Source organism: Nomascus leucogenys, chromosome 4 (genome assembly GCF_006542625.1).
Source record: "Nomascus leucogenys isolate Asia chromosome 4, Asia_NLE_v1, whole genome shotgun sequence".
Taxonomy (NCBI): Eukaryota; Metazoa; Chordata; class Mammalia; order Primates; family Hylobatidae; genus Nomascus; species Nomascus leucogenys.
In genome coordinates, this window is record NC_044384.1 from 72,125,170 (window position 1) to 72,147,225 (window position 22,056).

At 40.2% G+C, this 22,056-nt stretch overlaps 1 protein-coding gene across 5 annotated transcripts in view; it reads right to left on the bottom strand.

The window, feature by feature from the left end:
- Positions 1 to 22,056, bottom strand: part of PTPN2 (protein tyrosine phosphatase non-receptor type 2) — a 100,671-nt gene that overhangs the window by 59,797 nt on the left and 18,818 nt on the right. For 4 of the 5 annotated variants that reach the window (XM_003276694.3, XM_004087756.2, XM_012506390.1 and 1 more), the window contains exon 2: positions 15,402 to 15,492. In XM_003276694.3, coding sequence (XP_003276742.1) covers positions 15,402 to 15,492 — 91 coding nt within the window. Of the gene's footprint in view, positions 1 to 15,401; positions 15,569 to 22,056 lie in introns of those variants that run through there. The other variant, XM_030810801.1, reaches the window with a different exon arrangement.

Below are 22,056 nucleotides of genomic sequence, written 5' to 3' on the forward strand. Positions count from 1 at the left end.
TCCAGCACTCCCCCACTGCATGCTTCCACAGCTCCCTCCACCCAGCTAAGTGCTCTAGGGCAGACCAGCCCACCCAAGGTGCTGTGGCTTTTAAGAGGGACCGCTTAGGGCAAGATTCTGATCTGGCGGAAGGCAACAGGAGCACCCAGGCCTGACCAGTAGCAGCCTTCTTGCCAGAATTAAGCTCTTTGCAGCCAGGGACGCTGTCAGGCTCATCACAGAGCCCCACTCGTGGCAATGCGCTGTCCAGGTCCTAGTTCCAGAAGGCCATCAAACTCAGAAGCACGAAAAGACACTGCTACAATCCACAGACCTTATTTTGATTTCTCCAGTTCTACCGGCACTCATTTGTGTGTATACAGTTCTATGCCATTTTACCACAAACAAATTCACATGACCACCACAACACATACCTATTCCATCAGCACAAAGGTTTTGTGTGCCCCTTGGCAGGCACACTTTTCCCCATTCCATCCCTAACCACCGACCTGCTCTCCCTCTCAAGAATTCTCATCACTTCAAGAATGTTATATAAATGGAATCATGTACTATGTCATCACTGGAAACTGGATTTTTTCACCCAGCATAAGTCCTCTGAGAGCTACCCATGTTGTTATGTCAAGTTTCTTCCTTTTTATTGCTGAGTAGTATTCTGTGTTATGAATGTACCATAGTTAACCACTTACCCACTGAAGGACACGTGGGTTGTTTCTAATCTGGGACTACTACAAATAAAGCTGCTGTGAATATTCATGCACACACTTTTGTGTGGACATATGACTGCATTTCTCTGGGATAAATGCCCAGGAGTGCAAGTGCTGGGTCATATAAGCTAAGTATACGTTCAGCTTTTTAAGAAACTGCCAAACTACTTTCCAGAGTGGCTGTACCAGTTTACAATCCCACCAGCCATATATGAGATCCAGCTTCTCTGCATTTTTAGGGTATTGTGATCTCTTTACTTTAGCTGTTTTAGTAGCTGTCTAGTGACATCCCACCACCGTGATTTTAATTTGCATTTTCCTAATGGCTAATGAAGTTTTTTATATGTTCATAGGCTTATCTGCCATCTGTGTCATATCTTTTGCCCATTTCCTAACTGGGGTTTTTGTTTCTTTTTACTGTTGCATTTTGAGAGTTCTATATATAGTCCAGATCTAAGTTCTTTGTCAGATATGTGGTTACATTTTCTCCAAGTCTGTATTCATCTGTTTGTCCTCTTAACAGGGTGTTTTGAGAAGCAAAAGTTTTTTATTTTGATTTAGTATAAATTATTGATATTTTAAATGAATTGCACTCTAGGTGTCATAGCTAAGAACTCTTCATCTAGCCTTACATCCTGAATTTTCTCCCATTTTCTTATGAAAGCTTTTACGTTATGATCCATCTATGATCTATCTTCAGTTAACTTTTGTGTAAGGTGTGAGATTTCATTTTAAATTGCTTTGCACCTTTGTCAAAAAATCAGTTCACCATACTTTTACAAGTTTATTTCTAGATTATGTTCCACTGACTTATGTATTTATCCCTCTGCCACTACCACACTGTTTTGATTACTGTAGTTGTGCATTAAGTTTTAAAATTAGGTAGAGTGATTCTTCTAGTTTTTATTTTTCAAGATCATTTTAGCCATTTTATTTTAGTTCCTTTGCCTTTCCACATAAAAGAATAAGCTTGTTTTTATCTACAAAAAAATCTTCCTGAAATTCTGACAGAAATTGTGTTAGATCTTTAGGAACAATTTGACACTATGAGTCACTATAGATCTATAGAACAATTTGGGGAGGACTGACTCAGTATGCTAAGTCTTCCGATCAATGAACATGGTAGGCCTTTTTCATTTATTTAGGTCATCTTTTGATTTCTTTTATCAGCGTGTTTGGTGCTTTCAACATACAGGTCCTATACATATTTTGTTAGATTTATTCCAACATATTCCATTTTCTTAGAGCAACTGTAAACAACGTGTTTTTAATCTTCGTTTCCACGTGTTTGTTGCTAATATACAGGAATACAATTGGCTTCTGTATGCTGACCTTGTATCCCACAACCTCGTTTAACTCACTTATTATTTCCAGGACATTGTTGGGTAGATTCTTTGCGATCTTCTACATGTCATCTACTAATAAGGTCATTTTTATTTCTTCCCTTCCAACCTGTATGCCTTTTATTTCCTTTTCTTGACTTCATGTACTGGCTAGGATTCAGTATCTCAAGTTTATATATATTTTTAATTTGTATGTTTAAATAATTTTAAAACTTACAGAAAAATTCCAAGTAAAATACAAAGAATTTTCTTCCCAAGTCATGACAGCAAGTTGCAAACATACCTGATTATTCCATTTTTTTATCTTCTACAATGACATAATCCTACTTACTCATAGTCCTCAAAATTATAAAATTAACGGTGATATTTTACTAACCCAGATACCATTCAAGTTCTACCAACTGTCCCAATAATGTCCTTTAAACAAAAGGATACAATCTGTTCTTTCCTGGTATTTTTTAACCTTTTGAAAACTGCGAGTCAGTTGTTTTATAGTGTTCCTCCATTTGAGTTGTCAGATATCTATTTCCCTATAGGTGAGTTCAGTTTGTATATTTTTGGCATGTTCATCTCAGAAAGATGCTATGTATTCACTGCATCTTATCGGGTGGTTCAGGATTCTGACATGATATGTCTCACAACTGGTCATGATCACATATTTAAGGCTGGTGTTGGCCAGACTTCTCCAGTGTAGAGGTACTATTCCTCTTCTTATATTTAACAAGTATTTTGTAAAGGGATACTTCAAGATTATGTAAATACCTTGTTCTTCACCAAATTTTCACCCACCAAGTTTAGTATCCATTTCAATATTTATTAGTTGGCAACCTATGCAAAGGTAGAACTTTCCCTATCCCTCATTTATGTATTCATTTGTTTCTTTACATCAGTATAGACTCATTAATTCCTATTTTATTCAATAGGTTGTAATCATTATTTATTTTCGTGCTCAGATTATCCCAAGTTTGGCCAGTGAACTCAACTTGGCTTCTACACCCTTCTGATATGTCTTCATCATTTTTCGAGCATGTCTTTATGTTCTGTCACTACAAAACATTCCAGGCTATTCTTACACTTTCCCTGTCCCAGACCTGGAACCAGCCATTTCTCCAAAGCTCTATTCTCCTCCTAGTGGAAAATAAAATTTGGTATCAAAAGCTAAGCATGCCCAATGTTAATCAGCTATCGCTGCTCTCAAGATTTCTCAGTGGACAGGGGTAAGAAATATATGTATATACATATGCCTATGTTCATATTTATCTGTGTATCTATACTCACTGAAAACCATGCATTCATACCTGGATACACCAATGCCAACCCAGTATCACAGGCTTCTTTTTCAAGGACATTACCACCTTTACTCACATGCCTTCCACATGTGGGCCCAACCCCAAGTGCTTTTAGATTTAATTATTCAGGGAGAGAGAAGGAGAAGCTTAATGATATCTTTAATACCCCCTTTACTACCCTATGACAAAACTATGTACAAAATTTTTGTCAGTCAAAACAAAAAAGTTGCACCTGTTAAGGAATTCACAATGTAATAGGACAGAAAGGTGAATGCGGGAAGAAGGTGAGAAAGAGATGAATAGGGGCAAGAAATGAAGCATACAAGAAATAGATCAAAGTAATCTAATGCAACCCTCTATAATTCATTCACAAATATTCTCTAGAAGATCTGACAGTGAGAAGATCCACCCTCTGCGTGAATACCTCCAATAAGTGTACTAGTTCAGAGGGTTCATTTGTAGGTTTAAAACAGCTCTTAAGAGCTAATGCTAACCTGATATTCACCAATGCTATCATTTGCTCATGAACCCTAGTTTTATATTTTGGGCTTAACACAGGATAAAGAACTCCTTTTTCCATGTAAAAGTTCAGGCATCTGAAGTAAGCTATCATGCTGCTCTGTTTAGGTTTTCTCTTTCCCTGTCTAATCAATGCTAGCTTCTTCTCTAAGAGTTCTAGTTCTTCTTCCTTGGAACAACTCCAGTGCATCAATAGCCTGCAGGAATAAATTATTAACATCATAAATAGCTTTGATTTGGCTTTGATTAAAATTAAAGATTTTTTTTTTTGAGAGGAAGTTTTTTTTCGCTCTTGTTGCCCAGGCTGGAGTGCAATGGCACAATCTCGGCTCACTGTCACCTCCACCTCCCAGGTTCAAACAATTCTCTTGCCTCAGCCTCCCAAGTAGCTGAGATTACAGATGCCAGCCACCACGCCCAACTAATTTTGTATTTTTAGTAGAGACAGGGTTTCACCGTGCTGACCTCAGGTGATCCACCCACCTTGGCCTCCCAAAGTGCTGGGATTACAGGCGTAAGCCACTGCACTAGGCCAAAACTGAAGATTAAAAAAAAAAAAAAAAAAAAAAAAAAATTGAAGATAGAACTAAAGACCCTAACAGTGAGTGAGAAAATCTTTAAGTAAAAAAGCTGTCAACAATGGATTTTGAGAAGGTAAAGCACTACACTGACGTCTGGTCTTTATTTTCAAACTTCAATGGGATAAGAAAAAATGTTAGCAAATATTTACATAATAGTTACCATAAAATATAAGTTAAATCTATACTTATTCGGATTATTATTATAGAACTAAGTTTTTATCTAAATCTGCTATTACTAAGAAAGATGACAAGCACTTTCTGGTAAGTTTAAAGGTTTCTTTTAATGATTTGAAGGTCTATCGTCTTACAATTCTAAGACTATCAAAATGTTTCTTAATAATTCTTTGACTTGTCTGCACATTTCTAGAGGGGTTATCTATGAAGAAATTCATATAATCTATAGTGGTGATGGCTTTAAAATACGTTCACAATTCACTGATACTTCTTCCATCAAACTAATAAGAGTATTAAGTACCCTCTCCTTGAATATGCATGGCCTTAGTGAGTTACTCCTCAAACGGAATGTTGTGGAAGTTATATGTGACTTCTAAGGCTAGGTCACAAAAGGAAATAAAGCTTCTGCCTTGCTCTCTAAGAATGCTCACTCTTGAAACTCAGCTGCCTTGTGATAAAGTCCAGGTCTCATAGAGATGCCTTGTGTAGGTAGGTGTTCCTGGTGACAGCCCAGTTGAGGTCACAGTCAACAACAGTAAAAGAAGTTGCTTCTTCAAGGTGACTCTAGCCGCAGCCCCCATTTGAAATGCAATTACACAAAAGACCTTGAGTAACAATCACCTATCTGGGGTCAGTCAACCCCTAGATTTGTGAACATAATAAATGTCTCCTATTGTTTTAAGCCACTGTTTTGGGGTGGTTTGTTATATAGCAACAGATAAAACTTTTATTCCTCTTACTGAACCTTCCTGGTTTGGCTATGAAAGTTCTATGGTGGCCTCATAAACAGATTAAAAGACAGTTAATTTATTTCTTTCCAATCCTTATGCCTTTTATTTCTTATTCTTGCTTACTGTACTAACTAGGACCTAGAGTATAAGGTCAGGGAGAGAGAAGTATAATGTTAAGTAGAAGTGGTAAGAGTGAACACATTTATCTTGTTCCTGATATTTTTTTAAAACAATGCTTTCCTCATGTCATCATTATGAGTGATGTTGTTGCAGTTATCTCTTAGAAATCTTAGAAGTTCCCTTCTGTTTCTAGCTTGCTATGTGTCATTTTTAATCCTCAGCAAGGACTTTAAATAATCTTTCCATACTTATTGAGATAATCATATGGCTCTTTCTCCTTTGTTACTGTGGTGAATTATAAGATAATCTAGGCCAGGTGTGGAAGTTCACGCCTGTAATCCCAGCACTTTGGGAGGCCGAGGCAGATGGATCACCTGAGATCAGGAGCTCGAGACCAGCCTAACAAACATGGTGAAACCCCGTCTCTACTAAAAATACAAAAATTAGCCTGGCATCGCAGCTAACGCCTGTAATACCAACTACGTGGGAGGCTAAGCCAGGAGAATCGCTTGAACCCGGGAGGTGGAGGTTGCAGTGAGCCGAGATCACGCCACCGCACTCCAGCCTAGGCAACAAGAGCGAAACTCTGTCTCAAAAAAAAAAAAAAAAAAAAAAAAAAAAGACATTCTAATGTTAGCTGCCCTTATATTTCTGAAATAAACTTAATGTGAACATGATGTATTATCTTTTTAATACATTGCTATATTCAGTTTGCTAATCTTTTGTTAGGATTTCTACATCTATATTCACTTGCATTCATTTGCATTATTATGAAACATACCTGTAAAACCAGCTGGCCCAGTGTTTTCTTTGTGGATTTTGTTTATTAATGTCTTTAACTGTAAGTGGACTCTTCAGACTCTACTTCTGCTTGAGTCAGTTTTGGCAAATTATATTTTTCTAGGAATCTGTTCCATTTTTTCTAAATAATCATATTTACTGCCATAAAATTGTTGGCAGTATTCAATTCATGCTTTCTTTGTATACCTGTATTTATGTGCCCACTCTTTCTCCTGATATTGTTTATATGCACCTTCTTTCTTTCTTGTTTGATTGTTCATGCTCGATCTTGACAGAGTTGATCAGTCTTACCAAGGCTAACATTTAGTTTGGTTGGTCCCTTGTGCTGTAACTGTGATTTCTATTTCTGCCCTTTTGTTGTTGTTACTTCTTTCTGCTTTTTTTTTTTTTGCTTATTCTCTTATTTTTACTCTAAATTAGGTTAGACAGCACATTAATTTTAACTTTCATTTTAAAATACTGGGCCACGCGTGGTGGCTCATGCCTGTAATCCTAGCACTTTGGAAGGCCGAGGCAGGCAGATACTTAAGGTCGGGAGTTTAAGACCAGCCTGGCCAACATAGCGAAACCCTGTCTCTACTAAAAAGTACAAAATTAGACAGGCCTGGTGGCATGTGCCTGTAGTCCCAGCTACTCGAGGGGCTGAGGCAGGAGAATTGCTTGAACTCGAGAGGCAGAGGCTGCAGTGAGCTGAGATCACACCCCTGCACTCCAGCCTAGGCAACAGAGCAAGACTCCATCTAAAAAATAATAAATAAAATATAATATAATATATTTAAGACAATATATTTTCATTGCAGTACTGTTTGAGCTGCTTTACACAAGTTTTGATAAGCAGTATTTTATATACTGTTTATTTTTAAGTTTCCATTATAATTTTGTCTTGATCCGTGATTTAGAAATGTTAAAACTTCCAAATTTATGGAAATGTTTATCTTTTTATTAATAACCTATATTTTAATTGCATTAAGATAAAAAATTATGAGCTATAAGATAGGAATTCTTTTTTTTTTTTTTTTTTTGAGATGGAGTTTCGCTCTTGTTGCCCAGGCTGGAGTGCAGTGGCGCAATCTTGGCTCACTGCAACCTCCGCCTCCCGGGTTCAAGCAATTCTCCTGCCTCAGCCTCCTGAGTAGCTGAGATTACAGGTATGCACCACTACGCCCGGCTAATTTTTGTATTTTTAGTAGAGACGAGGTTTCTCCATGTTGGTCGGGCTGGTCTCAAACTCCCGACTTCAGGTGATCCACCCGCCTCGGCCTCCCAAAGTGCTGGGATTATAGGCATGAGCCACGGCGCCCGGCCGGGCATTCTTAAATTTTAAGATTTACTTGACAGCCTAGTCAATGGTCCATTTTTTACAAATAGACCATGTCAGTCCTAGAAAAATATGCATTTTCTAATTGCTGGATATAGGATTCTATGTATTTTTCTTCTTCTATTAAGGTTATTATATAAATCTATTTCTTTACAAATATCGTGTCTTATTAAGAAGCCCATGAACATGGATTTGTCAATTTCTCCCCAAAATTCTATTCATTTTTGCTTAATACATCTTGGGGCTACTTTATTAGCTGCATACAAATCTCAGAGCTGATACTGACATCTGCATTCAAAGTAGTTATGCCATTTGCTAAGATCATGGGGGGAGCGTGCAGGAAGTATAGAAGTTTTCCCTTCCTTCTTCCCCCTCTAGTAACTCATTTAAAACGTATGTTTATTTGAGAGTTTTTTTGTTTTGTAGAGCAACAAACCATGGACTATGTAACCTGACACTACCAGAATCATGAGTCTCTGTGTTAATTTCCTTTAAAATCTGACTATTTCACATGGATGAACCTTGAGGACAGTATGTCAAATGAAATAAACCAGTCACAGAAAGACAAATACTGCATGATTACACATATATTCAGTGTCTAAAGTAATCAAACTCATAGAAACAGAAAGCAGAATGCTGGCTGCCAGGGGCTGGGGGAAGAGGAAAATAGGGAGTTTTTCAATGGATTTAGAGTTTCAGTTATACAAGATGGAAAAGTTCCAGAAATCTATTGTACAACAATGTGCATACAGTTAACAATACTGTTAATATACACCTACAAGAAATTTATGGTATGGGTTTTTAACACACACACACACACACACACACACACACGCACACACACAGACTGTTTCATGGCCAGTGAAAAGACACGACAGTTGACCTAATTGCTGGCACTCCCTTTTAGACCAAATAGTAAACTGGATTTCTACCTGTACTGCAAATAGGAAGATCTCAACATTTGGCAGTAGTCTCTAATAGTATAAAGACATTTCCCAAAGTAACCATTACAAGCTACTCTCTTTTCAAACAACCAAGTTCTTGTCCATCTCTTCTTCAGAGTTAACTGAGACAACTGAGGCATCTCTAGGTTGTAGCAATTAAATGAAGATTGTGGACCTCTTCAAATCCTTTCAATTTTCTTCCTTTTTTGAGACAAGGTCTCACATTGCTCAGGCTGGAGTGCAGTGGCACAATCGCAGCTCACTGTAGCCTCAAATTCCTGGTCTCAAGCGATCCTCCCTCCTCGGCCTCCCAAAGCGTTGGGACTACAAGCATAAGCTACTGCACCCAGCCCAAATTCTATTTTAAAATATCCTTTTTCCTATATGTTTCTTGTATTCAGAACTCCAAATGTAGTTTCCATATGTCAGTCTGAGGAGTGGTGCCATGGTGAGTGTAAAAGAATGATGTAAGATTGTTTAAAAATAAACATTTCCAGACCGGCTGAATGCAAATCTAGAAAAGAAAGATCTGGGACTCTGAATTTTTAAAAAATTATTTTTCCATTCCCCTTTATTTACCTAGCTTGGGCTACCATTCTTTTTCTTAAAAGCCATCCCTGCCTCCTTGGGCAGAGCCTCTTCTCAGCTCCATCGATGCACTGTCGTATCTTACAATATCTGTAACATGCTTATGTGTTAATCTCCTCAAGTATACCGTAAATTATTCGATACATAGCATAGTATCAAACACGTAGCTGGTTTTCAACAAATGTTTTCTGAACCAAATCAACAACTGTCAAGTACTATATATAGAAATGCATTTAAAAAAACTTTTAGAGACAGTCTTGCTCTGTCACCCAAGCTGGAGTGCACTGGTGCCATTGCAACTCACTGCATCTTCAAATTAATGGTCTCAAGTGATCCTCCTGCCCCAGTCTCCTGAATAGCTGGGACTACAGGCATGCATCACCATGTCCCAGCTAATTAAAAAAAATTCTTTGTAGCGATGGGGTCTCACTATGTTGCCCAGGCTGGTCTCAAACTCCTGGACTTAAGCAATCTCCTACCTCAGCCTTCCAAAGTGTTGGGATTATAAGCATGAGCCACAGCACCCAGCCAGAAACACATTTTTAAATGACATAATGACTATCAGTTGGAAAAGGTACATCAACACCATCCCAGCTTTTTAAAAATACACATTCTTGAGCCCCTCTGGACTTAGTGAATGAGAACCACCACCTCCAATGGATGAGACTACCACTCACGGGAAACAGGCTGTTGAGCTGGTATTTGCAGGAGAACTTTGACTGAGATGGGTCAGAGAGAGGAGGGGAAGAATATTTCAAAAAGGGAATGACATATTTGAAGCCACTGAAGTATTAAAAACCAGTCACGCTAGAAGAACTCCAAGTGATTCAGTTTTACTGAAATGAATAATTTCTAGGAAAATGGCTAGAAAAGATTTAGAGAAGTGTGTAAAGGGGTCAATCTCCAAAAAGCCCAGTAGGATAATGCTAAAGAAGTTTAACTTTTTCATAAAAACTGTGCAGCACTATTAGAGAGGGGAGTGGAAAACACACTTACATTATACAAAGATTATTCCAGATACCATGAAAATGGACTGAAGTGGGAACAGAAGGGAAACAAGGAGACTGGTTTGGAGGCTACTGTAATGATGAGGAAAAGCGTAGTAGGGCCTGAACCAAGCCAATGTGAACAGAGAAGAAAACAGATTTGAAATACATTATGGAGGCTGAGCATGGTGCCTCACACCTGTAATCCCAACACATCAGGAGGTTGGGGCAGGTGGACTACATGAGTCCAGGAGTTTGAGACCAGCCTGGGCAACATGATGAAACCCCATCTCTACAAAAAATCTAAAAAACTAGCTCAGCATGGCAGCATGCACCCGTAGTCCCAGCTACTCAGGAGGCTGAGGTGGGAGAATCACCTGAGCCTGGGAGGCAGAGGTTGCAGTGAGCCGAGACGGTGCCACTGCACTGCAGCCTGAGTGACAGTGCCAGACCCTGTCTCCAAAAAAAAAAAAAAAAAAAAAAAACGAAGAAAAGAAAAAAGAAAAAGAAATAGAAATACATCATGGAAATGGAAATTAGTATTACTTAGTGACGTGAGAGATGAATAAGGGAAGAATCTGTTTCTGGCTTCAGAAAATGTGTAAATAATGGCACCACTTATAAACATGGTGAAAAGGAGAAAAGGCAGGTGTGGGGCTAAAGCCAGTAAAGGGTGTCAGGGAGGAACACTCACTCAGTATGCAGACATACTGAGTCTGAGGTGGCTACAGGACACCCAGACAGAGATGACGACTTGGATACACAGACCTGTAGACAGAAAAGTCCAAGACTGCAGATGAGATTCGGGGTTATAAGCAGAGATGGAAACTAGGCCCACAGCAGATGAGATCATTCATCCAAGTGTTACAGTGAGAAGGAGAGAGAAACAGACTTCTGAAGAAATAAAGGCAAAGTGAGGAGGAGACACCCTGAAAATAGGGGAGCGGCCAAGGAGGAAAAGCAGAAAAATTACAGGGTTAGGAAAAAAGGCACGGTCAGCTGGGCACAGTGGCTCACACTTGCAATCCTAGCACTTTGAGAGGCCGAGGTGGGCCAATCACTTGACATCAGGAGTTCGAGACCAGCCTGGCCAACATGGTGAAACCCTGTTTCTACTAAAATTACAAAAATTAGCCGGGCGTGGTGGCGCATGCCTGTAATCCCAGCTACTCGGGAGGCTGAGGCAGGAGAATAATGTCAAAAGTCACAGAGAAAGAAACCAGTGGAAAGTCTCTCGTTGCATTTGACAACTACAGCTACAGTGCTTTTAGAATAAGTTTCAGTGGGGAGTCTGGGGAAGAAGCACGGGCTGAAGTGTGCATGCTGGGGAGGATGGAGAGACAAATGGCACATTGATTCTTTTAAGCCTGTGTATAGGTAAGAGATGTCCATCCATGTAGGTAAGAAAGGAAGTGGGGGCTGGGATGGGATGTAAGGGTTGAGACAAAAGAGAGCGAACCACATTTATACAAAAGAGAAGAAGTTATGAGATAGAAAGAGGCTGAAAACACAAAAAGCAGTGATGACGAAGAGCAGGGCCCATGAAGAGGATGGGGACGAAGGATTCGGCTAGGACAGAGGGAGGGGAGGCTTCTCTCCTGGGACTTTAGGGAAGGATAGGGGCAAAAGAAAGTGAGTTTCCAGGTGACAGAACATGAAGCTAAGGTGGTGTTTCCTGATTTTTACAACTTTTATCTGTAGAATTGAAAGCAGGACAATATTCTGAGCATGGTGAGGAGCTCTGAGAGATGATTCACTCGGTGCAGAGCTGGAGCAGGGTGCCAGTGGGGCTGACGAGGGCGTGAGGACAGCAAGGCAACCCCAAGCCCACCTAACACCGGAGTCCACCCAAGGCACACGCCCATTTGCCCAAAGGGCAGAGAGGACGAATGACTGATTTTTCCTAAGTTGGAGCTTCACAAAATAGTGGAACTAAAAAATCCACAGTTATTTTTTAAATATAAAAACAGCAAGAAAGTTATTAATAGTTAGGTTAGAGGACGAAGTAATTTGCTTCACTATATTTTTTAATCGAAATTTCAATTCAATACATTTCCAACTTCACAATACATGAAAAAGTCAACTAAAGATCCTGCTGAAGTCAAAGAGCAGGTACAGTGGGAGTAAGCAAGTGAAAGCTGGAATGACAGAAAGTAGCCCTCAAGGCAGCAGTTTCAGATTTCAGAGGTGAAGATGACTAAAGGTCAATGTCAGTGGAGCTGAACAGATCTAGGAACTCTAGCGCAATGAGCCGTAGTTCTTTCCCAGAGACACGAAGTCACCCAGGATGAGGAAGGTGGGAAGGAGAGGGTAAGGAGAAAGACAGTGAATGACTGAAGTCAGGAGAGGAGAGGCACCAGGGCGGTGTGGGGATGTGCTGACCAGCACAAGCCTTGGAAGAGATCATTTCCATTTGCAGGCTGAAGCGTATTGGCTCAGACTAGAAAATCCTGTGGCTACGTGAGAAGCAAGAATGAGCAGTCTCCATCTCAGAGATCAGGAGAACATGGCTTACTAGGGAGGCGTGTGTGGGGAGGGAGGCATGTGTGGGGAGGGAGGGGGCAAAGAAGAAGAAGAGTAGGGAGAACATGCACTGGGGGCTGCTCCCAGCAGAGCACAGCTCCAGAGGACAACCACTGCATGGTCCGCAGGAGGGAAGCTCGGTTCTCTCAAGGCTAAGGTGCTTTTCACTGAGAAGGCATACAGGAAGAGCCTGGTCCCAATAATGATGGAGGGAGGCCTGATAACGCACATTTTAAAGAGCGTCTCCCTGCAGCCTTCAACTACAGGTATACGACATTAAGTCTAAAAGCTGAGGAGACAAATCATAAGAGTTTTATTGATGTATATACTTGAGGATAACTTAGGTTACAAATGTTTTTACTTTAAAATAAAATGTCTCAATTCCAATTAAAAAAAAATTATCAGCTGGGCATGGTGGCTCATGACTATAATCCCAGCACTTTGGGAGACTGAAGCAGGTGGATCACTTGAGGTAAGGAGTTCGAGACCAGCCTCGCCAACATGGTGAAACTCCATCTCTACTAAAAATACAAAAATAAGCCGGGCATGGTGGTGCATGCCTGTAATCCCAGCTACTTGGGAGGCTGAGGCAGGAGAATCGCTTGAATCCAGGAGGCAGGGGTTTGCAGTGAGCCAAGATCACGCCACTGCACTCCAGCCTGGGTAACAGAGTGAAACACCCTCTCGAAAAAAAAGAAAAAAAAAATCCCATTTAGATCAATTTGATAAAACGAATTAGGGGACTCAAATGTAATGCATCCAATAATTGCAATTACAACAAATATATAAAAATTAAAGACAACACCAGGTTAGGGAAGGAGGATGCAAGCAAGAGGACTGTGGCCCCAGAAAGGCAGTGCAAGTGACCCTCTGATGGGAATGCTTCACTGGTTTGCATCCAGACTGTGGTGGTGATCCCAGGAATCTACAAGTGATAAAACTGCACAGAACTTACACACGCACACAAACAAGTGCATGTAAAACTGGTGAAACCTGGATGGACTGTATTGTTTCAGGTTCCCAGATGTGATATTGGACTGCAGTTACGCAAGATGTTACCACTGGGGAAACTAGGTGAGGGGTATACTCGATCTTTCTGTATTATTTCTTACAACTGCATCCAAATCTACAGTTTTCAAAATCAAAAGCAAGGTGTACAACTGGAAAATACTGTCTTCAAAACTCATGGTAACATTAGAGAATTATTCTCTGTAGCTCAGTGATTCTCAATCAGAGATTTGGAGGCAGGGGAAGGGCACCTAAGTATCAGAATTACTGCCCACACCTGCTATTCCCTGAACGCACACCCACACCGGAACTGCCACCGTGATGAGCCACATGTTTTGGAGGAAGTGGGTCATATCTTCAAGTGTGCTGCAACTGAAGAAAATGGAAAACCACTCTTCTAGCTACTTATCTTTAAGAACACTTCTAACTGGTAGTAAAGAAAAAAGCATGTAAGAGAAACATAGTATTTAATAGTAATTTATAACAAACATGAAATATTTTGAGAGACTGCTTCTCATTTGATTTGCCCAAAATCAGCCAATACACCCTTCTTGGAAATGTATTTGGTCAACATAAGAAAAACATTCTATTCATGTAAGAATAAAAATAAGGATTTTTTTTCAGTAATTGATGGATTTTTCAGTGGTACATCCAGACCCTAAATATCTTATCTATAACCAATGACTACAATGTACATAAAGGTATACAGTCTGTGTCCTTGAACAGAGTGAAATGGTTCAACCTACACAGGAGATCTTAGCAGGCAGCACCATACCCTAGTCAACAGGGGAACAACCAGAAACAAGCAAAAACCAGAACGTGATCAATCTGATACTGTTTTTCAAGTCCCTACTAACAAGGAGCCCTAAAGAGAAAACCTATGTTTAGCCCACTAAAGTCAAACATAGGGAAACATGCTGAAGCAGGAAGGAGGCCCAATTTAATATCTGAATAAGCTGCATGAATCAGAACAAAAAATAAAATCACTGCATGATGAATACACCAAAGAACTCTAGTATTATAATTGTTCACGCAATTGTGTGTGTGTGTGTGTGTGTGCGTATGTGTATACATCATAATTTAAATGTCCAACAACAGGAGAACTTATGCAAAAGAATGGTATATCCAAAGCCACTGTCAAAGCAATTAAAAATTGTGTTTATAATAAAAAAAAGTTTACAATGTACTGCTAAGAAAAGAGCTACAAATGAGTATGTGGCAAGATTCTAATTTTCCGTTTAAAATACATGTTTATTTTTAAAAACTCCAAAGAATATAAACCCAAGTTATTATTTATTTTTAAATAAGTTTGTTCCTTATACTTTTCTCTGTTTTCTAAGTTTTCTACAGCGAGTACATACTACTCTTATAACTTGGGGAAGGAAAAAAAACCAAACTACGCCAATAACTATTTTAAGCAAAACTTACAAAGGCCATGGAATGATATGAAAAGGAAATACATATGGATATTATATAGACATCTATAATTACAATTATTTTAAAGAAAGAAAAACTGTGCATAAGAAAAACAGGTTGTGGGAAATACAGCAAAATAATGGTGCCTATGTTTGAGGGATGAAATAATTATGGGTAATTATTTTTCCTTCTACTATTCTACACCTTTAAATTCTTATTTAAAGAATGTGTCTTATGTAAATAGGAAAAAAATTACTGTATTTATCAACACTGACCCCAAGCCCTCCTTTTCACTACATCCTGTCTCCTAAAACAAACCAAAAAATACACATGCACACACACCCACAAGTACTTACATGGGCTTACATCTCTGTATCTGTTTCGATTTCTGTTTTCTGGAAACTTGGCCACTCTATGAGGATAGTCATGGGACTCATTTCGAATTTCCTTAAAATAACAAAAATATATTTTAATATCCCTCTTAAATTCTCCACAGCAAAACATATCTTCCCAGCCAGTGTAAAATAACATGAAGCACTTATGATATGCCAAGTACTATGGAAAGCACATTGTTTACATCGATTAATCATTTAATCCTCACAATACTAACGGAAACGATTTTCTTCCCCATTTTACCTGTGAGGGATGAAAGGCTTTCAAAGGTTAAAAATCCACCAAAGATCCCATAGCTAGTAAGTGGCCATCCCAGGATTGAAGCAAGGTCCTTCAGATGCCAAAGTCTGTGCTCTAGATCTGTTTACTTACTGCTAATTAGGCTCTATTCAACACCTACAAGCAAGCATCAAACACCTTATGAAGCAGAATTAATGCAATGGAAGTATCTACGGTCAGCCACATCATATTCAAATTCTGACTAAAACTCATAGCATCTACCTAAATTTTGTAGTTTCTGCCTGAAAATATTTATTTCTTCATGTTCATGCTATTTAACTGTTACTTTATTTTGAACCCAGAAATATCCTCAAATTTTATTTCTATCATGTTTGTCATTACTTCTCCTTAAAAAAACAAAAAAAAATTATTTCTAGAGCCATAAATGTTCAGCAACAAGCCTGGTGCAGTGGCTCACGCCTGTAATCCCAACACTTTGGGAGGCCGAGGTAGGCGGATCACCTGAGGTCAGGAGTTGGAGATCAGCCTGGCCAACATTGTGAAACCCCAGCTCTATTAAAAATACAAAAATTTGGCCAGGTGCGGTGGCTCACACCTGTAATCCCAGCACTTTGGGAGGCCGAGGCGGGGGATCACCTGAGGTCAGGGGTTCAAGACCAACCTGGCCAACATGGCGAACCCCATCTCTACTAAATACACAAAAAATCAGCTACGCATGGTGATGGGTGCCTGTAATTCCAGCTACTTGGGAGGCTGAGGCAGGAGAACTGCTTGAACCCGGGAGGTGGAGGTTGCAGTGAGCTGAGATCGTGCCATTGCACTCCAGTCTGAGTGACAGAGCGAGACTCTATCAAAAAAAAAAAAACCCAAAAAAATACAAAAATTAGGCCTTGCGCGGTGGCTCACGGCTGTAATCCCAACACTTTGGGAGGCCGAGGTGGGTGGATCACGAGGTCAGGAGTTCAAGACCAGCCTGGCCAAGATGGTGAAATCTCGTCTCTACTGAAACTGCAAAAATTAGCCAGGCGCGATGGCAGGCACCTGTAATCCCAGCTACTCAGGAGGCTGAGGCAGAAGAATCGCTTGAAACCGGGTGGCTGAGGTTGCAGTGAGCCAAGGTCGCACCACTGTACTCTAGCCTGGGTGACAGAGTGAGGCAGAAAAAGCAAAACAAAACAAAAATTAGCCAGGCCTGGTGACGAGCGCCTGTAATCCCAGCTACACAGGAGGCTGAGGCATGAGAATCACTTTAACCCAGGAGGCGGAGACTGCAGTGAGCTGAGATTGCGCCACTGCAACAACCAGCAGGCCTGAGGCTCATCCTAGGTGCCTTCGGGTTCTCTGCATTTCAATGTGGAAGACATTCTGTAAGGCTATGTCCACACTAAGCTCTCACTACTGATGTATCCAGAGTGGCCAGGTTTGATCTCCCAGGAAACGGTGTTCTAAGAATTCAAGTAAATACAGAAATGTAACAGAAACCAAAAAGAAAGCATGTTTTAATAGCAAAAATTAAATTGTGCTTTTGCTCACATTATCGCATGTAAGAAAAAGCATTTTAAAAGTTAGGTGCCATTTTGTTTATTTGTTTTTATAGAGATAGAGGCTCACTTTTTGCCCAGGCTGGTCTCGAACACCTGGGCTCAAGTGATCTACCTGCCTCAGCCTCCCAAAGTGCTGGGATTACAGGTTTGAGCCATCACCGTCAGCCGAGTATCTGAAGTTTTTATTTATGGAACATGATGCACAAATTTCTAATATGAAACTTCTCCATTTTTCTGGAAGTGAATGGACTGGTGAGAGTACTTTTGCAAGATATAAGACACTGTTATTAGCCTGCAACGTGAAAGAGAAATTTAATTTTATCCCTTCCAAATGGAAAGTTAATTGACTTAATACCATTTATTGGTTTCTGCATTTATCAGTAACACCTGCTCTATCACAAACCAAGTTTCAGCACACACAAGAATCTGTTTCTAGATTCTCATTCTACTTCACAGAAGCATTTGCTTGTCCTTGAGACAGTATCAAATTTTAGTTACTACAGCTTTGTAGTCAATGTATCTGAAAGGCAAGTTGTCCCCTATTTATTCTCCCCATTTGCATTGTAGTTCATGATATTTTAAGTAATTTGTAGTTTTCTTCATAAAGGTATGCTAAAGGTTAGCATAAATGTATGATAAAGGTTTCTTCTTAGATATCTGATAGGTTTTGTCGCTACTGTAAATGGGATTAAAACAACAACAAAAAAACTTATTGGCCATTACTAGTGTATAGGAAAGATATAGATTTGCAGGGAGGGCAGGCTTAAAACAACAGGCAGAGCAGGACTCCCTCCACTTCTTCCACTTCTGTGATACATACACACCCATTCTCCACACTTAAGGCCATCTGTCAGGTGCAGATTTCTATTTTTATCCCAGAGAAACACACTTCTTTGTGTGCACTATATAAAAGAGGGTAAGGCCCCCAGTATAGTGGTAGGGAGATTTAAAATTTACAAAACACAGTACAACAGCCAAGTTATTGGGGTAAAGAAATACATTCATAACACAAATACATTTTCTCAGCTAATAAGATCTCTTGCATTGAGTCCATTCTTTCGAATCTCCAATATTGTTCTACTTTATAAAAAAAATGTCAGTGAACTTAGAAGAACCAATATTTCAAACAGCAGCTCCCAGAGGTGCATATTAGCTGTTTATTCTAATATCCTCTTTCTCTTTCTTTTTTTTTTTTGAGGCAGAGTCTTACTCTGTTGTCCAGGCTGGAGTGCAGTGGTGTAATCTCAGCTCACTGCAACCTCTGCCTCCCGGGTTCCAGAGATTCTCCTGTCTCAGCCTCTTGACTAGCTGGGATTACAGGCATGCGCCACCATGCCTGGCTAATTTTTGTATTTCTAGTAGGGACGGAGTTTCACTCTGTTGGCCAGGCTGGTCTCAAACTCCTGACCTTAAGTGATCCACCCGCCTCAGCCTCCCAAAGTGCGGGAATTACAGGCGTGAGCCACTGCACCCAGCCCCAATATCCTTTCTTTCTTACTAAAGGTATCTGCTTTTGTTTTCGGACCACAATGAGCCCAGCTGAAAACTATTTGTCCCAGCCTCTAAGGTCCTGTGACAGTCTGGCCAATGGGAATATGCAGAAACCACTGGGTTGGGCGGCAGGAAAATGTTGACAAAGAGGACTGGCTCCAGGTACCTTTGTCCTCACTGCTGCCTGCCTGGAACGCAGGTTTTGCTGTCGGGGGTGAGGGGTGGGAACAGGCAGGAGCCATCCTGTGACGACAAGGTAAAATGCACATTCCTAAGAAAGGTAAGCAGAAATACCAGCATTGAGTCATGGATGACATCAAGAAGCCACAGTAACAGCCCTGAAGTCTCTCTCCAGAATTCATATCACATGAGAAACATAAACTCTTACTTGTTAAATCAGCTGTTGATTAATTTTCTTTCCCACGTAGCTAAATCAGGTCTGTAACTAATATACGCAGCAAAACCAAATCTCAACAACAACTAGATCTGACACTGATGAGGCATTTTCAGGAATACCCATGACACAAAAATAAATAATTTTATAAGCACATTGCATAAGCAATAAAATATATAGTGTCTGTCTAAACGGCATTAGGAAAGCAGACAGCTGAGCTATTCACTAGGTCTATCACATAAGGCAAAGCCAGCTCTACTTGTGTTCTAGAGCTAAAACTTTCCCCTTCTATCACAGATTCCGAATGTTTCCCTCTGGGCACAGTGGCTTGACACCTGCAATCCTGGTGCTTTGCGAGGCCCAGGTGGAAGGATCACTTGAAGGTAGGAGTTTGAGACCAGCCTGGGCAACACAGTGAGACGCCAGCTATGCCAAAAAATTTTTTTAATTAGCTGGGGATGGTGGTGTGCATGTGTAGTTCCAGCTTCTTGGGAGGCAGAGGCAGGAGGATTGCTTGAACCCAGGAGTTCAAGACTGTAGTGAGCTAGGATCCTGCCACTGCACTCTAGCCTGGGCAACAGAGTAAGGCCCTGTTAAAAAAAACAAAAAAAGTTTCCCATCAGCAGTGAAACCTGTTAATCCAAGGTTTCTCAGCCTCAGCACTACTGACATTTTAGGCTGGCTAATTTTTTTTTGGGGGGGGCAAGTGAGGACTGTCTTGTGTATTGCAGGATGTTTAGCAGCAGCATCCCTGGCCTCTACCCATTAGATGTCAGTGGCACCCGTCCCTGCATCTGTAACAACCAAAAATCTCTCCAGGCATTGCCAAATGTCCTTCGACAGCAAAATCCATCACGAACATATCCCCCACCAACACACAGTTCAGAACCACCGTTCTCATTTAATACCAAACCACACCTTTAATCAAAACTACATCTTAAATGCCAAGGATCTTTGCTTTAAAGTGTAATTTAACAAAAAATTTTAAATCTAATTATTTTTAATATGATTTTTGCTCAAAAAAAGCAAGGAATAATTGAGTCACTAGTTAATTTCTTTCTTAGTGGCAATGATCCAAAATGTAGGCAACTCATAGCACAATGATATCTTTCACAGTTACTTACAATGTTGAAAGGCTTTAAATAAACTAAATGTCTAATGACAAAGAAAAGACTAGTTGAGTAAATCGTGGTACATCCAACTGAGTATCACGCAGCTCTTTTAAAAACAGGCCCTCATACCAAATTGGTAGTAGCATAAACTCACAATCTCTTGGAAAGATAATATATGACATAAACAAAGGAAGAACAAATCAGTAAATGGAACTGAGCTATTATTAATACATGCTATTTAGTTAAAAAAAAAAAAAAAGAAAATCCACTTAGCTCCTTAGCTGTATTTGAAATTTAAACACACATGTGCATTGCCTACATTAAGACCACACACCACCTTTTTCCATAGTAGTCTAATTTTTGGAACATTATGAAATGGTCCATTCTAATTAATGGCCTTATAGCTTATCTCCATGCCCAAAGATTTTAAATTCTAAACATACCTACTTTCCTTTTTTTTTTTTTTTTTGCGACAGAGTCTTGCTCTGTTGCCAGGCTAGGGTGCAGTGGTGCGATCTCGGCTCACTGTAACCTCAGCCTCCTGGGTTAAATCGATTCTCCTGCCTCAGCCTCCCGAGTAGCTGGGACTACAAGTGCCCACCACCACGCCCGGCTAATTTTTTTTTTTGTATTTTTAGTAGAGACGGGGTTTCACCATGTTAGCCAGGATGGTCTCGATCTCCTGACCTCGTGATCTGCCCGCCTCAGCCTCCCAAAGTGCTGGGATTACAGGCGTGAGCCACCACACCCAGCCTGAACATACCTACTTTCAATGTGTTTACTTTCTCCTATTATTTCACCTCCTAATATTTTCACATAATAACATTTAATCCCTTTTGAAATTTACTTTGAGATATATATATATATATGTCTTCATATATATGTATGGCTTAAAATAAGGAACTAAACTGATTCTACTATAGAAATAATTTTGCTGGGCTCAAATAATGCTGGGTTGAAATGTAAGAGTAAGATTTTTTATATTCATCTAGCTACTCTTCATTTCATAAGCAGTAACTGTGCCTAAATGGTACTGTTTAAATACAGGGACTCTCAAAAGTCTCAGGACTTCTGCTTAAGAAATTCCAAAAGTATACTTTACATAAAGTCATCATTATACTTTGTTTTTCATTGCAACAAGACTTTCAAGAGAATCACAAAATTCAGAAGGTCATCTTTAAGCAGACATTCATAGAATCCTCAAACTAACTTGGTGTTATAGGATGGTCTTGAAAGAAACTGAGGCCAGGCGCTGTGAGTCATGCCTGTAATCCCAATACTTTGGGAGATTGAGGCAGGAGAATCACTTGAGACCAGTCTGGGCAACACAGAGAGACCCCCATCTCTATTAAAAAATTTTAAAATTAGCAAGGCATGGTGGTACACGTCTGTGGTCCCAGCTCCTTGGGAGGCAGAAGTGGGAGGATCACTTGAGCTCAGGAGGTCAAAGCTGCAGTAAGCCATGATCACACCACTGCACTCCAGCCTGGGCAACAGAGCAAGACTCTGTCTTTATATATTAAAAAAAAAAAAAAAAAGAGGCTGGGCACAGTGGCTCATGCCCATAATCCTAGCACTTTGGAAGGCCGAGGTGGGTGGATCGCCTGAGGTCAGGTGTTTGAGACCAGCCTGGTCAACACGGTGAAATCCCACTAAAGCGGGCAGATTGCCTGAGCTCAGGAGTTTGAGACCAGCCTGGGTAACATGGTGAAACCCTGTCTCTACTAAAATAAAAAGAGTGAGCTGGGTGTCATGGCTTGCGCCTGTAGTCCCAGCTACTCGGAAGGCTGAGGAACGAGAATTGCTTGAACCCAGGAGGCGGAGGTTGCAGTGAGCC